This window comes from Falco cherrug, chromosome 12 (assembly GCF_023634085.1).
Source record: "Falco cherrug isolate bFalChe1 chromosome 12, bFalChe1.pri, whole genome shotgun sequence".
Classification (NCBI taxonomy): domain Eukaryota; kingdom Metazoa; phylum Chordata; class Aves; order Falconiformes; family Falconidae; genus Falco; species Falco cherrug.
The window spans coordinates 139,337-156,117 of record NC_073708.1 but is presented as its reverse complement, the minus strand read 5'-3'; the positions used below and the strand labels follow the sequence as shown (position 1 = coordinate 156,117).

The 16,781-nt window shown below is 37.2% G+C and overlaps 1 protein-coding gene across 2 annotated transcripts in view; it reads left to right on the top strand.

Annotated features, from left to right (window-relative positions):
• The window catches only part of CAMSAP2 (calmodulin regulated spectrin associated protein family member 2), a 91,000-nt gene that overhangs the window by 56,994 nt on the left and 17,225 nt on the right, over positions 1 to 16,781 (top strand). For both annotated transcript variants that reach the window (XM_005440103.4, XM_027806603.2), the window contains 4 exons: positions 1,183 to 1,324; positions 4,719 to 4,858; positions 12,514 to 12,607; positions 13,689 to 13,782. In XM_005440103.4, the coding sequence (XP_005440160.1) occupies positions 1,183 to 1,324; positions 4,719 to 4,858; positions 12,514 to 12,607; positions 13,689 to 13,782 (470 nt within the window). The remainder of the gene's footprint in view (positions 1 to 1,182; positions 1,325 to 4,718; positions 4,859 to 12,513; positions 12,608 to 13,688; positions 13,783 to 16,781) is intronic.

Genomic DNA, 16,781 nt, shown 5'->3' with positions numbered 1-16,781 from the left:
CCCACTTATTCACTGCAGGCACTAAGGAGGAGAGAGATGTTGTAGCTGGATAAATGGTTTTACCACTCGGCCCCTATCAGCAGTTGCTCCAGCACAGCAAAAAGGTGGAGAGTGGGAGACAGGAACTGTCTGTCAGCTTCAGCTTTACTGGGAAGAGTAACATCCACTAGGACTTCTCAGAATTCCTACAGGGAGACTTCCAGTGTAGCGTGTATAGATTAATGATAATAATGTAAAAGTAACTCGGAAACACTCTTGGTATCATAAGTAGTTCTGTGGTATGAAAAAAAGTAATCCTTCAATACTGTTCTAAAAATAAGTCTTAGCAAATAATAAGGAATTAAAATCTATATCACTTTTTTCTACTTCCATTTGTTTTCCCAGGAAGAAATGAAAAGAAATTAAAAATTACAAATGCCATTTTTTTTAAGCTGCTCTCTTCCCCCCCCTCCCAAAAAGAAAGCCGAAAAAAAAAAACCCCAACCAAAAAAACAACAACCCATGAAAAATATATTCACTGCAGATAAATGCTGTCTTGGTATTCTGAACTGATGATCTCTTTATACACCAAGTTGTTTTTTAAAGTGTTTCCTTTTGTAAGTAGGCCACTACATGGTCATAGCACTTACTGCTCTCTGTGTTTGCAACTGCTTATAGTGACACGTGCTAGTAATAAAAATGGAGCTAATCAAATGCAGTTTTCCTTGTTTCCAAATTTGTCATTATGACAGTTAGATGAATGAGATTTTGGGCAAGATTCTTAGGTGTGTTAACTTCGCAGTCACTTGACTTCCCAGTAAACTGAAGTTACACCAGCTAAGGAATTGCCTCATTGTATTTACACAGAGATCACTTCTGATTTTTATAATGTTGAGTGTTGAATGTTAATTAAGATATATAATGTTATTTAATTCCGTGTGCTATACAGAGATCATCAAAACTTGTTAGTTTTGAAGGAAAGGCTCAATATTAGCATTGTAGGTTCCTTTCCTCTTAGATATTTTTTATGCCATTCAAAATGGGGCATAACATGAACAGTCATAAGAAATGTAATACTGAGAATATTCAACTAGTTACTGAATACTGCCTTCTCACTAATAGGGCGTAAAACCCACAGTATGAATGTGTTTCTTCGTGCGTTTCAGAGCCTATGTCTCTAAATTTCCTCATTCTATATTGTAGGCTCGTTACAGGAAGGAGCAGACATTGCTTAAACAGCTGCCCTGCATTCCGTTGGTGGAGAATCTGCTGAAAGATGGTACAGATGGTTGTGCTTTAGCTGCCCTGATCCACTTTTACTGTCCAGATACTGTAAAACTGGAGGGTATGTGTAACGTGTCTCAGCTTGTAAAAGTATGTCCATAAAAGTTTAAATGTCTGTGTTTGATAACTGTGTGAAGGAATTGCTTAAATATGGTATACAAGAGGCATAATTTGAGTGTGGTGGGTTTTATATTAACTTTGTGCCTGTTTATGTTTACATTTAAATAAAAGGAATCAAGGTGTCCTTCCATGCTGTGCTTACTTTTATGTTATGGTACTTATTTAAACATACTAGATACATTGTTACAGATCTGACTGTGGCAACACATTTGCCTTTGTTTCTATGAAACTTCAAACTAGCTGGAAAACTCTTTTTGAAGCTGCATTAAGTGCTTTCTTGTGAATCTGAATGGTTATGGATATAAAAGATGGAAGAGCTTAGAATTAGTCAAGTTCTGTGTGACTGCACTGTATGGCAAATAGTTGCTCTGGGTTCTGAGCTTTTAGTTCACCTGACAGTTACCTATATCATCTATAGAGTAAAAAAAAAAAGTATATGTTGTTGTCATGCTGTTCTATAATAACAGTTGTCTCTGATGACGAGCACCTTCATCTTGTCCTTTTGCTCAGTGGCCTGGTTAAAAGTTGGATCTTCTTCCTCTTGGCAACTAAGAGCCTCCTGTAGTTGTAAAATGTCTTGGCAGCTAACACCCATCATTTTCTGCCTGTGTTCTGTCCATGATACCTTTGATGTCGTGGGAACACTTACACAAGCATCCTGAGAAATCCAGGAATACGAACAAGGATATAAAGGTTGCTAAGGACTGAAATCTGGAATTAATATACACAGCTACTTTACAGGAAGTTTCCAGCACAGTAGGCATTGAAGATGAAAGACACTAAGATGCACGCATTCACTATTTTCTTTGGCTTGTGAATTTTGAAAAATAGAACTTTCAATTTACATAAATGTTGCAGCCAAATATATACTATTGTATGCATTTAGGGAAGAGTTGTGTTGAATGGGGGTAACACCTAGTTCCTTCTTACTGTTTTAGCATGGCTGAAAGTACAGACAATCCAAAAGATCTTGTATACTTTGCATGACCACATACATACTTACCAGCAGATTCTTCTGGCATCAGACTTACACGAGACGAGGCACATATCATCTTTGGAACTTCAGTTTTAATGTTCTTGTTAGGTGTCCTGACATCTTCCCTAAAGATTTATGAATGTGCATGTCATTGTCTCAGAAGTAAATTCAAAGGTACTTTAAAAAGACTTTGCTCATCTTCCCTGTATTTAAATAATACACTTTTTGGTGCATGTTAAACTTCACTGAGACTTGGTTCTGCATTTGAACTGAGGAAGGCAGGTAACAAAAAAGCATGGGCTTAAAAATGCATTAATGAAAAGGAAAAAAAATACTATCTAAAGTTCTCTGTACTCTGAAATACATTGTTTCTTCTCAGTAAGACTTCATTTAACTTTAAAATGTAAGTTTTCTTCAAGGAATAAAAGGCTTCTGATATCAGTGAGTCAGGAAATTGGCTGTTGTACAAAATTGTATAATCTTTCATGAATTTATCGTTCTATCTTAAAACTGTCTAGCTCTTTAAAATCTGTACTATTCTTGCCCGCTGTTGCAGAGCTCCATTTTTTCCATGAGTTTGAATCTTGTTCTTGTTTTCTACCTAAATGCTTGTAGCCTTTCTGCATGCTTTAGTTGTTCTTCCAGCAGTGCCCTTTGGTTTAAATAGCTTCTTCTAATCTGATGTCTACCTTTTTGATATATTTTCTTCCTCTTGTTTTGCCCAGGCTACTGAACCAAGCCTTTTCAGTCTCCCCTTCTCAAGCAGATTTCCATTCTCATTATTTTCTTCAGTAGTCTTCCTCTGCAACTAGTCCAGTTTTGGTTCATGTTCCTTGATACACGCATGGTCATACCATATCATCCTTGATACACGGATACACAGAAATCCAGACTGGCATCTCATTGCTGCTTTGTACAGTGCTTCTCTGTCACTACTGGAAATCAATTTTCTGATACTTCTAGCATCACATTTGCTTGTTTTCATAGCTGCATGATGCTGAAAGCTCACCAAACATCTTTACATTGGCTAATACACAATACCTTCCTACTCTATATCACCTTCAACCAGTTAATCACATTAGAATTTTATTAGATCCAAGTGCATGACTTCACATTTTGCATTATTAAATTTAATCCCATTTCAGTCAGTTCAGTGAAACATTTTTTTCCACTGATTGTTGTCTGTGGGATTGGGATGATGGGATATGTCTTATTTCCTCAGGGTGGAAATCCTTATCTTGCTATCAACGAGGTAGATTCCTTAGACATCTGAAGAAACCTTTTATCCTAAACAAATTCAAACTTATGCTCTGTCATGCGTTGTTGCTTTAGGAATAAAATCTGATGCATGCTCTGGAAGTATATTTATTTTTCTTTTATTCAGTCCTCCTTTTTAAAGGACTGTCTTTTTTTCTAGGAAGTTGTTATTGCTACTTCATTTTCCAAGAAGCAGTCATATAAAGAGAACAGGAGGTTAGCTGGGCGTAAACAGTGTTCAGAGAATACTGTGGAATTACGCTGGCCTGTTCACTGTTACCAGTTCTTTGTCTTTAAATAGCACGTTCAAACAGAGAATGATAATTCATGTATCAGAGGCTTCGGATTCTTGTAAAATCTCATATCAAACATGTAAATCCACAAGAACAAATACATAATATTAGGAAGAAATTGCTGTGAGAGTGATGAGGTGCTGGCCCAGGCTGTCCAGACAGCTGTGGGTGCCCCATCCCTGGCAGGGCTCAAGGCCAGGCTGGATGGGGCTGGGAGCAGCCTGGGCTGGTGGAAGGTGTCCCTGCTTGTGGCAGGGGGTTGGAACTAGGTGATCTTCAATGTCCCTTCCCACCCAAACCATTCTGTATGGTATTCTAAGACCATACAGTGATGCTGGTTTTTTGGAAGTTTCAGGGTTAATAGCATTAAAACGTACTCTCAGGTCCCTATGCAAAGACAAGGAACTAGTACCTATGGAGAACTGTTAAAAAGCATACATTTCCTACTGTCGTTGCTGTATAGGATGTGTATTAGTGATTAAATGTGTTTTTTCATTGTGTGGAGGTAGCAGGAGGTAGAGCATAACTAATATTTTGACAAAAGGCAAAGGAGAAAAAAATAAACGTGTCAATAGTGAAAAAACACAACTCGTGTTTAGAAAAATGTCTGAAGATACAAAACTGCAAAGATAAAATGTAGAGTTGTCATTTCTTAAGTTTCTGAAACAAAAAAATAAAAACATTCTGGGGGGGTGGGGGAAATCAAGTCTGAATTTATCCAGAAAATGTTGCAGAATCCAGCAAAGGAAAAAGCATTTTTCTGCAAATCTATAACTATATCTGATCTTTGCTTCTGTTCTTCTTTTTAGATATTTGTTTGAAAGAAACAATGTCTTTGGCGGACAGCCTGTATAATCTACAATTGATTCAAGAATTTTGTCAGGAATACCTTAACCAGTGTTGCCATTTCAGTCTTGAGGATATGCTCTATGCAGCTTCTTCAATAAAGGTAAAAATAAATAAATAAATAAGAATGCAAGTGGGGTCCACAGGACTGTATTGCTAATGATATTTTTAGTCATCTTTTTGTCTGCTGCTATATAGCGATACGAAAAAGCACGTTGCATCTCATGTGGTATAGCATGCAACACAAATTTCAGCAGCATGTAAAAATGTCTTCTTTTGGCAGTTATGTTGTTATAGTGATTTCAGAGTTTTTTAATACAAAGCACTTGTGAAATTTATGAAATTTTTTATTTTTGTGCAAAACCTTCACACTTTATCTTCTTTCTGATTAATTAATTGTTAGTTAATGCATGTAATCCATGATATTGCTGGTAAAATGTAAGTGATCTGCATTCATTTAAATTTATTAAGGCTTTAACAAAAGGATAAAATAATTGAAGAGTTGTTTTTGGAATTATTACTCACTCTTCTTACTCATTTCTGTGTAGACAGTAATTTTATGGTTTTTAACCTTAAAGCTTTTTCTCTTCCATAAAAGTGTAAAGATCTGAGCTAATTTCATTGTAAAATCCAATGGTTTTATGCCCAGAACACAAACAGGAGCACAGTACCAACAAATACAGTTGTTTGAATAAGCAATTAAGCATTTTCAGTCATTTTGAGATTTTTGTCTTGATAGAAAGAAAAAAAGTGTTTTTTTATTCTACAGTTTGTTTAAACCTATGCGCAAAGACAAGGAGAAATCAAATTATTTCTTGCCTAATTGTAAATTTAATTGTTCATTTTTGTGTCTCTTTTAAGACTTTCTTCTGTATAAAACACTCTTGGTTTGCTTAAGATCCTTGCAGCCCTGCCTTTAGGGAATGAAATGTTATTTTTATGGAGTCAGCATATCCATTGCACATGGGATGTAATTGGTTTCTAAATATCTGGGTCATTTGCCTGCTTTTATGATCATTATAGCAGTCTTGCAATCTGAGTCACACAGGCCAGAGTTTGAATACAACTTTGTTGTCTTCTGTAGGGTTGAACCCAATCTTTTGCAAATAAATGATGAGCTATCAGGGTGAGTAAGGGCAGTGGGACTTAAGTCTAGACTACTTAGCTATTGCTATTGTATTTTGTGTATGCAAAATTGCATAGTGACTGCTTTCAGTCGGCTTTTGGTGTTTTTAAATTTCAGGTACTTACATACTTGTAAAAAGTCTGCTGCATTGCAGTCTCTTCAGTCTGTAGTTTCCCACCATATGGTCCTACAACCATATTCAGTGATCTTGAATAGGACTGCTTCACTGCATTTTGATTGTTTCTCTCTCTGCTTACAGATACATGGAATAAACAGAACTCATTATTCTTCAGTTTCTTTCATGACAATTACTAATACCATTTTTTATAATAATAATTTTTTTCTCAAACCAGTATGCACTAGGAAGCTTGAATTTCAAAAAAAGTAACGGTATAAAATATTTTGTCAATCTCCCAATGCATCAGACTTTACACATTCAAAATGCTACAGACAGTAATTTTGCTGTTTCTGAACGCTTTTTAGAGGGGATTTAGAGTATTTCTAGAACTAAGAAAGCCCTTTTGTGATCGTGTTTTTACAAGTTGCTGTGGAGTGGATACTTTAGGTGTAAATGCTACAAAGAAAGGCTGTCAAATTTTCCTTCTAAAACCTGGCACAGAAACTTTTGCTAGTGCTATAAACTCTGTTTTTTCCAGTGTTAATTTGCTTTCTAAATAAATTCATAGTTAAAGGAGCTCTTTCTTAGTTTTCCAGTCCGTCTGATTAGAGTAAGTTTTAATAAATGTACATATTCTTCAAAGTCAATGTAAAGATTATTGTCACTTTGAAAAAACTTGTATTGTAAATGGATATTTTAAATATTACGCATTGAATTAAACTGGTTGGAAGGAGTCACCTTTATCTCAGTCTACAAGTTTATATACTGTGAAGTTGTAGGATTTATAGAAGCATGTGTCTTTGTTTCAGGTGTGTCTTAATCAGCAAAAAATTCTGTTTGCTTTCAGGGTGCAGTAGGTGACACTATGCTTTTGGTTGAAAGTCTTTACGTTTGTAGTGGTGACAGAAAGAATAAAAAGAACAAAACTGCTGATACATTACTGGAAAAAGCCTCAAGAAAAAAATTACAACTGAGTTTTTTGAATTACAAAGTTGTGTCTTGTGTGGTCCTAGAAATTACATTGGGTATCTTGACTTCATGCTGGTCCTTGAGAAGGAAGGGAGCAGAGCCTCTTTCTCTTAAAGTGATCAGGCACAAAGTGCACGCCATGCGTTCTTTACTGGGCACGCTGCACTGTCCTGTTACATTAAATCAAGGTAGGTTGTAGGTATACAATATGGAAATCTAGTGCAGGACTTGACCAAGGTGGTTGTCTCACTTTCGGCTTTCCCATCAAAATGCACAGAAACAAAGTCAGATTAATGTAAAACTTCACTTAACAAACATCCAGAGTCTTTGGTACGGGCTTTCAGATTTTGCATCAGATGAAATTGTTGGCTTGGTTCTGTTTTAGCACAGAGGAGAAATAGGCTTTGTCTGGATTTCTAGACAGCTTTAATGTGTCATAATCATGTGAAGCAGAAAGTAAGTTTTGTGTTGCTTCTCACTTGCTGATTTGTCCTCCTCTAAGAAAAATATATCTGTGAAGTTCTTTGTAAGATGTTTGCTAAGGCAGGGCTACTGATCTTAAAGAAAAAAATATTTGAGTACATTCCATGGATGCTTGAGGCACCACCAAGGGATCATACTGGTTCCTGACTGTTGTCCTTTGAGACAGGCAAACACAAGTAGAGAGAGATTACATGAAAATAATCACAATATTTTATGAATTCTCCTTGCATATTTAACAAGAGAAAAGAATAGAAAATCTGGAATATCTCTAGTTGTGCAGATTGCTTTTTTGCCCTGATCCTGCCTTTTTCCTTCTCCTCCTGTAAGCAGTTTTATCCTGAGACAGAATGTTTGGGGTTTTTTAATACCTTGTTTTTAGCCTGTATCTAGGAAATGACATAGAACTGGAAGAGCTGTTTTATTGTGTCTTGACACACATGTATTTTGCCTATGCAAAGAAGTTCGTAGAAATAGAACTTGCATGAAGTGCATAGGAAGCATGAACCACCGTGCAGAACAGTAAAGATTTCTTCATTGCTTTGGCTCAACAGTTGATTAGTACTGCAGTGTAATAGTCAGTATGTAGCATTTGTGACTTGAATAAAGGTCTTATGGAATATGTAGTTCCTGAAAGGATGTTGTAAGGGACATGTATGATCCTTGAATAGAAAGGAAAAAATGCATGTCACATGTTCCATTTGTCATGTGAGATATATGTTGAAAGTATCTCTAAAAGAGTGAAGACACATCTTTGGTTATATTCTTGATATCTTTAGATCATTCTCTGCCAGTTCATTCTGGTAGGACCACAGGGTTAAGGCCTAAGACCAAGACATTTATGAGGTTAACTGTCAAAGAGGGTACTGATGGATGGCTTGGATCAGTTGAGGTTTGCCATGATTTGAGAGCTCACGTAGGAACTTGGCATTTGAAGAATTGACACACAGTTATTGTCTTTTGAAAGTGTTCCTTTACCTGAGCCTTTAGAAATGTGTGGTGGTGTGGGGTATTTTTAGATATTGATCCTAAACTTGTGCTACTCATTTGATCAACACATACTGTTTTACATTCCCTGTTCACTGATAGAGGATCGAATCAGGATGAGACACAGATCACAACCAGTATTAGAACACCCTTTATTAATTCAATTGCTGTTATTAATGGAATTGATTCATTATTAATAAGAGATAACTATTCACACAACCATTCATTTGCTCACACAGTACACACACAGTCATTTTTACTGGGTTGGAGGCCAACCCAGTGGCCTCTCAGCAGTAGGGGGTCATACCAGCCCACCAGTGGCTTTTGGGAAGGTGTCCAGAAAGTCTCTCGAGGTGTTCATTTGTCTATTTAGGTGTGTGTACATATATATATATATACATACAATCTTGTACTATTTGCATGTAACAACTACTGCAGTTGTGGGCATGGTTAAGGTCATACAACCTGTTGTTGACACTAGCATGTGCTGATGGTTGTACAGATGTGGCTGAGTCCTGCTGTTCTGAGTGTCTGGGTTCTTGGGGATTCAGCAGGGCCACAGCCACAACTCTCTGAGCCTCTGAGTTCTGGGGAAACGTTTATGTGCTGCTCCGCAGCACGGACACTTCTTCTCTTTGGCCGCTGTTTTCTGACTGTAGAGTTTGTTCACCCGAAGTCATGCAGAAGGCACATTTATTCAGAATGAAAGCTTTCTGAATGTGAAATGAAGCAAATCAGAGAGATGATTGCTGTCTCTTTTCTGCGAAGGGTGTTCCTCTGACCTAAATGTGGGCCAGACTCTAAACCATGCAGAATCACAACTAAGCACATGGAATAGTTACCTTATTTTTGCACTTAAGTTAGTAACCAGAGCCAAGAGAACAAACATTTGCACTGTCAAAGGCCCAGTAGGCCAGATGGAGAGGTTGGTTCCAGAGCCTCCTTTTTATTTTTGTTTTTCACTGCTAAATTAAAACAGGAGAATATTGTATCTAAAGGATTGTTTTATACTGAAGTATTTATTGAACTTGAGCACTTCTGAATACTTGTGCTTTCTGATGTAATTTTCAAACAATGTAAGCAGAAGCTGTAATCAACGCAGTGTCCTCAGAGATCTGAAAAACAGTGTTTAGATAAGTCACATAGATAAATCCTAGAAATGAAGGGCTACATGATGTCCACGCATGTTGTACAGCTTTCCCTCCAATCTCAATGTGAAAACCCACTGTGATCAGGCTGCTAACCCAAGCTAGAATTTGCAGTTGAGGTCCCTGTAAGCGTGCATGGATTCCCAACGGACCTGGGAGAGCAGCTGCCTGTGTTTGGTGAGGCAGTTAGGTACCTATGGTGGGTCTTTGTCCAGGGATTTGACTCCCATCTGGCTGGTTTAAAATTATTTGTGATCAGGAATGAAGAGGAGGATTCAACCAGGAAACAGTTCTTTAACAAATTCTCCCTGAGAGGGACCAAATGCTCCTGACTCATTCTTTAAAGGGAAGCAGCGTGGTTTGCTTTCACTGATGTTCATCAGCCAGTTTTCCCACTTCTTTGTTCTGGTCTGAAACAACACGTAACTGGAGTTTTCAACTTGAGTTATTGTGGCGTTTATTAACCTGTGGCAGAAGATAGGACAAACTGGTAGTGGATACAGCCTTCTCCAGAGAGCTTGGAACGCTCCAATTTTCTTCAGTCTTGACACATTTATGTTGGCACCTTTATAACATATATACTATGGATTTGCATTAGAGATAACTTTCCTGACCAACTGATCAGAGATTTTTATGTGCATCATGATACAAATTTTACAGTGTATTTCTATGTTTGTTTTGAAAAAAATTCCTAAAAGCATCTGTGGCTGCTTTTGCATTCAATTTTAGTGGATTCAAGCCTGATTACAAATTAGTTGTATCACCTGTATGTATGACCTTGTAACAGTTATTCTATAAATATGCAGATCTAAAACCTGTAAATATTTGGATGGAATTTATTTTAAGTGGCAAGATTTGATATACTATTTCTGTTAGCTAATTTGATTTAAAAATTAATCGTGTTTTGTGGTGATATTAAAGAAAATGATTTATCTTTTTTGTATAAATTTTTATAAAACAAGCTAACTTATATCTCCCTTGGATACAGAAACAAGCAATGACTTCAGATTTTATACTTAAAATATGAGAATATTTGTTTTTCCAAGAGATAATCTTCCAAGATCTGTTAAACAGAAGTTTTATTGTGCAGTACGAGAAGATGCAATAGATAAAATGTAACCAGTAGCAAGCTGACTACATACAACTAATGAACAGTCTGCAAATATCAAATTGAAAAAATCAAATCAGAATGTTTAGCACATAAAATTATCTATGAAGCTGCAAGTCTGCCATCTGCTGTTCAGTGGGTTTGCGCCAGTCCGAACTCTTCAGAGCTTAGTTATTTTTTTACTATTAAAATACTGTTTGCTTCTGAATATTTTTGTGTATAAGTGAATGTGATAATCGTATGACAAGCTATTAAAACTTTTTTCAGCATAATCAAAGCAAAATCTACAGAAATAATGTCAACATTCTTTCTAGCCTAGGGGTAGCAGTATTACTACAGACTCACAGTAATTTCCAAAAAATTACGTTATTGATCGTCATCGGTCTTTCCCATTGATCGTTATTATTAACATCCCTTTCTGACTAAAAATAGCTTTTGAGAAAATGCAGGCTCCATAATGATGCTTCACCATCAAACATCTAAAGTAGCCTCAGTTCTAACTGGGCCATGCAGCCAATGGTTTCATTTTTACTTCAGTAAGTACTGCTTTGGCGATTTTGGAAAAACAAGCGGTCTTGCAGTAGCTCAGGACTGCACAGAAGATATTCTTGGCAGTATTTGAGTCCTTCATAAACTAGTCACACTATCAAATGCAGCATTTAAACCTAAACGTGATAAACGTGAGAAACGAGTATTTAAGTACAATATTATTTCAGATAGGAACAAAGCTATGATTGGAACATTTTATGATTCATTTTTTGTAGTAAAAAAAAGTTAAAAATTTAAAAGTTTGAGGGGAGGTGGAAAATATTAGGAGGAATATTGTAGAAATTGTAATATTTAGGAATTGTAGTATTAAAAATCATATTTTGTCTGAGAAGTACATCTGATTTTTTTCTTTACATATATTGCTTCCTGATTAAATCAGTGTGTGATACCAAAATGCTATCTTAGCGTTTTGTCTGAATGGAAAAGATTTTACTACAACCATTTCCGCATTCAGTTCTGTTGTGCTGAATAAGCAGAGATGAGGTTTTTCCTAGTCTACTTATAGTTTGTATGTAATAACTATGGGAACATCTGGCTGATCACTTCACCATATCCTAAAGTGTATGAGCAGCTTTCAGTTTAAGCACTTCACTACTTTGCTGGAGTGAAGGCTTATCCACATTAGAAATATTCAGGAAAAATAAATCTCAATCAGAAGTGTCAATTACATATTTAAAGTTGTATTTTCAAATGTACTAATATGGAATTGAGGTTCTCACTTATTATAAACATTTTTGTTGTAAATTTTAATTTTTTTTAAAAAGATGTTTTTACCCCTAATGCCTGTGCTTTTTTTCCTGAAAGAAAATGACATTTTGTTTAGAAATTTTTTTCAAATGTTTGTTTGCACTCCAACGTTTGAGGTATGCATTTTTAAGGCAACAAAATTAATGCAGCAATGGAAGTGGACATTTGAGGGACTGCAAATACAGTGAAGCTGTCAAAAGAAGTCTTGATGGAAATCTTACATAGTCTGGATACAATTTTTTAGTACACCCTCTGTGGGCATACACCAGCTATGCTCAAATATACAGCTCAACACTGAATGTAAGCAATCTTGCCTATTTATGTAATTATGCAGTGGAAAGTTAATGGGTCCATCACAGAATACAAAGCTCGTTTCTTCTCTTTCCTACTGGATCACAAAAAGCTTCATCTTTCTGCTTAGATTTTCCTCCTCAAGCTGGTGAGTTGACAACAGAGAATTTAGAGACTTTGCAGTCATATATGCCTGAATCAACCAGAAAATTTTTTTCTTTGGTGTTTTTTGTAGAGCAACTACATGGTGTTCATGGCAGAATTGTTCTGGTGGTTTGAAGTAGTGAAGCCGTCATTTGTACAACCTCGTGTTGTTGTGCATCCCGAAGGTAATTGTATTAATGATTGGTTTTAGTAAGCATGGGGTTTGTATGTATATTTACAGATTGCCATTGTGTTCACAAATGCAGTGAATATTTTAGTTAACAGGATTTGACAGTGTACAGCCCCCTTAAAGAAGGAGCAAAGTACTTTTTCCTCATGTTAATCTTAATCTCATCTCATAAATAATTAGATTTAGTTGTCTATTACCAAACAATCATTTAAATTGTTGTGGTATAATCACTTGCAAATTTTCCTAACCTAAACAAGGCTAAAATCCATTTATACCCATGCAGGGATTATGAACATAATGAGGAGCCAAAAACAGAATTTAGCCTGAAGAGCTTGTATTGCCAAGGAGCAGATAGCAAGAGAAAGAAACATAAATGCGGGAAAAGTGGACAGATAGTTAATTGTAAAATTGCATTTTGTACCTGGATGATGCAAATGCCCAGTCTTCCAACAGTAAATTTTCAAAATTAAAAATTGCCCTTTCAGGTAGATCTTGAGATCTGTTAATGAGTCATGGTAACTTAAACATTCATACAGTAGTGCTGTGGCTGCCTCTTCAAGAGTTAGGAAGGGATTTTTGTTGTGTGCCTTTTATACCTTTTTTTCATTTGTATGCTTTATAGCATATACAAATCCAGTTTACGTCTTTTAAATATTGCTAACTAATTCAGGATATGACCAAAATACTATTTTCTAGCTGAAAATTCAGTCTTAAGGGTTTGGGACAAAAAAAATTTTATCAAAAAAATTTCTTCCAGAAGAACAGTATTTATTTTGCTGAGAGGATTGCTTGCTTTTAATTTTGTGGCTCTGTCCAGGTTTTTCTTTATTATTTCTTCCCTTGCCTTTTCTAGTAGTTTTTGTCATGCTCCATTCCCTTAGTCAGTGCCACTATGAGAACTTGAGAGGAGGTAAAGCTGAAAGGAAGCGACTGGGTTTCAGTGCAAATAATGGAACCAATGAAAATTCTTTAAATCTTTAGAAATCATTAATTCATGTTATTTCAGACAGCTTTTGTACTGTGGATTTTAATTAAATACTAAACGCGAATAACTTGAGGTTCATTCTTCCTGGCAGCTGAACCTGCAAAAGATGCAGCTTCCGCTCACAGCTTGAATGCGAACAGAAGAAATTATGTGGATGGCCCATCTGGTTCTGACTTTGTAGCCAGGTAATGTCAGAGAATCACTAGTACTGTTTCACAATCTTCTCTTTATATGCAAAATCAAACACAGGGTTTTTTATTTAGTTTTGTTGCCTTTTTGCAGTTCTCAAGGCTTGAGTTCCCAAATATAACCTAGAGAATCTTGTGGAAGATCCCACAGCTGAGCTGTTTCCCCCCCTGCCCAGTTGTACGGCAGGCTGCGTGTTCATGTCTGTACAGGTTGTGGTTGTCACTTTGACAGTGTGCTGTTGCCTCACCAGTTTACAAAATGACCCTTACCATTCAGCAGAGAAGTGCCACATGACCTCTTTGTCCTCTTCAATTTCGTGTGGGGCTGCTGACCAAGTGTGCTCTGAAAGAGCTATTTTTCTGGAATACACAGCAAATTTTCCAAAAACGGTAAAGTAAGTAAACTAAGGTAACAACAAGAAAACCACTGAGTGATGGGTTTAGTTTGGTCTGATTGTATTACTTAAGTACCATGAAGGTCAAATAGGTGAAAATAAATACTTATGCTATGATGAACTTCCCAAATCTTGTGAGCATCAAGGATGGAAAACTAACTGCTTTATTAAATATGTTTAGCATTATTTGTATTTTTTGTAAATATATGTGAAACATTTTTAGTATTACTGTTACAGATTTGGAAGCAATATAAAAACATCCTGTTTCTTTTGTGGTCTCTAGCTGATCATATATTTGATTCATTTCCCAGGGGAGATCTTGCCACTCTCTAGAACTACCTGATAGCAGGCTGTAGCAAGGTGAATGTGGGTCTCTTCTCCCCAGTAACAAATGACAGGACAAGAGCACATGGCCTCCAGTTGCACCAGGGGAGGTGTAGGTTGGATATTAGGAAAAATTTCTTCACTGAAAGGGTGGTCAAGCACTGGAACAGGCTGCCCAGAGAGGTGATGGAGTCACCATTCCTGGAGGTGTTTGGAAGACATGTACATTTGGTGCTTGGGGACATGGTTTAGTGGTGGACTTGGCAGCGTTGGGGTTAATGGTTGGACTTGATGATCTTAAAGATCTTTTCCAACCTAAATGGAAATGGTTCTATGATAAGAGGCAGAAATTGCACATTAGGCCTTCTTTTTAATCTTCCTTTTGATAGGATTAAGAAAGCGCTCCAGTGATCTGATCTGAACAAAGTGCATAAGGGGTAGCATTGCATTACATTTATCATTTGGGGTCAAAGGTTTGTTGATTGTGTCTGGAATGACACAGAGAAAGATAAAATTAGCACTTCAATTGGATATTCAGCAAATTGTCACCAACCCAGCTAATTCTGTTCAGCCTTTTCTGTTGTTTTTGAATGGAGTTATCATGGAGGTGGGGGGATTGTTTGGTTTGTTTGAGGGTTTCTTTGGGGTTGAGGGTTTTTTTAGCGTTTAGGAACCTATGCTGACTTTAATCAGGGAGTAATAATTTTTACTATCATTAAATGCTGTGATTCCAAGTCTCTTTTTCCTGTGTGTATCTGAAGTGTTTCCCTTGCAGACAATAGTTATTTTAGTGTAAACTGAGCATATAAACCAGGAGAACAACAAACAATAGCAGGGGTTGCCAAGGTGATTCACACTTTGCAAAGCCACTGCTAGCAGTCCAACAAAGGACTTTTAACTGTGACTGTCCTACAGAACCAAGAAAGGTTTGCACTAAAAAATCACTATTTGTATGTGGTTTCCAACCTAATGTCCCCTTTTTAGAGCCCTTTGTGACAAAAATTTTAGTGACTTATCTTTTTGAAGTTCTACAAAGATAGTAAATCTTATGTCAGTCACACTTAAAGAAACACAGAGTTCTGTGCCATACTTATTCTTGTGCGGTAGTCATCACTGTGGAGATTTTCTTTAACTGTAAAGAATGTTAATAGATGAATACTGGACAACACCGCAAGAGAAGTCTTATCTGTAGCCTTGACTGTGTGAAAAAAAAATCCTGGCAGCTGAAGCCATTAACCATACATTTATCCCTGCTCTGACAAATTCTGTCAGTAACATAGTATCTTTTTGATCCAAATTAATCTGCTGTTTCTTCAGATTTGTACATTTTGTCTGTGCAGGTGGTTTTGGCCTCTAAACCGAAGAGGATTGAGTAGTAGTTTTACAATAAGCATCTGAATTCGGTTCATAAACGCTTACAAAAGGCTTTATGTTTCTTAGTGCCATTACCATTCCAAATTTAACAAGTCTCTACGTTGCCACCAACGTGTTTTGTGAGACATGCTGAGACATATAGTAAAAACCGTTGTGAACCCCTTGTGGGTGGTGGATTGCGTATTCTGCTAGCTCATCACAACACTTTTCTAGTGTCTCTGCAAGTGATGGATATGGTTTTGTTTTGGAGTATGAGAGCAATCCATGAGTAATAGAAAGAGCTATATCTTTTCTTATAAACCAGTGTACATCATTGTAGAGGAATTATAGAGGCATGAAGGCAGGTTAATTATCATTGATAATATACAGCTGTGGGCTGGCTTCAGGGGCGGTGGGCTGGCTGACGTGGATGATGTGCAGCTGTGGCTGATTCCTGCTAGGGAGTTAAATAGCTCCAAGGGGTGTGGAAGAGGAGCACTGGATGAGGAGAGACCTGGAAGAAGCAGAGGGAGGAGAGACAAGGAGAGGCCCCAGGAGAAGCAGGGGGCTGGGATGAGGAGAGGCTGGCTGGAAGAGGAGCCGGAGAAGGAAGAATCCTGATGGAGCAGAGGCAAGAAACAGGGTGGGCTGGCCTGAAGAGGATGAAGAAACAGCACAGACAGTAGATGAACTTGTGAATCCCTGTGGGGGATCGGTGGCTGTGCTGGGGCAAGGTGTGGGAACTGCTTGTTGAACTTAACCTGCGATGGTAAAAGCCATGTTGCAGCTGGCTGGTTGTGATAGTGCTGTGACACATCATCCAACTGGATGACGCTTCACTGCATTGTAGGACAGAGGAGGAGCCTAAGAAGTTAACTCAGATGGTAGGGATCTAACACACAGGCTGCAGGCTCCCTGGCAGAA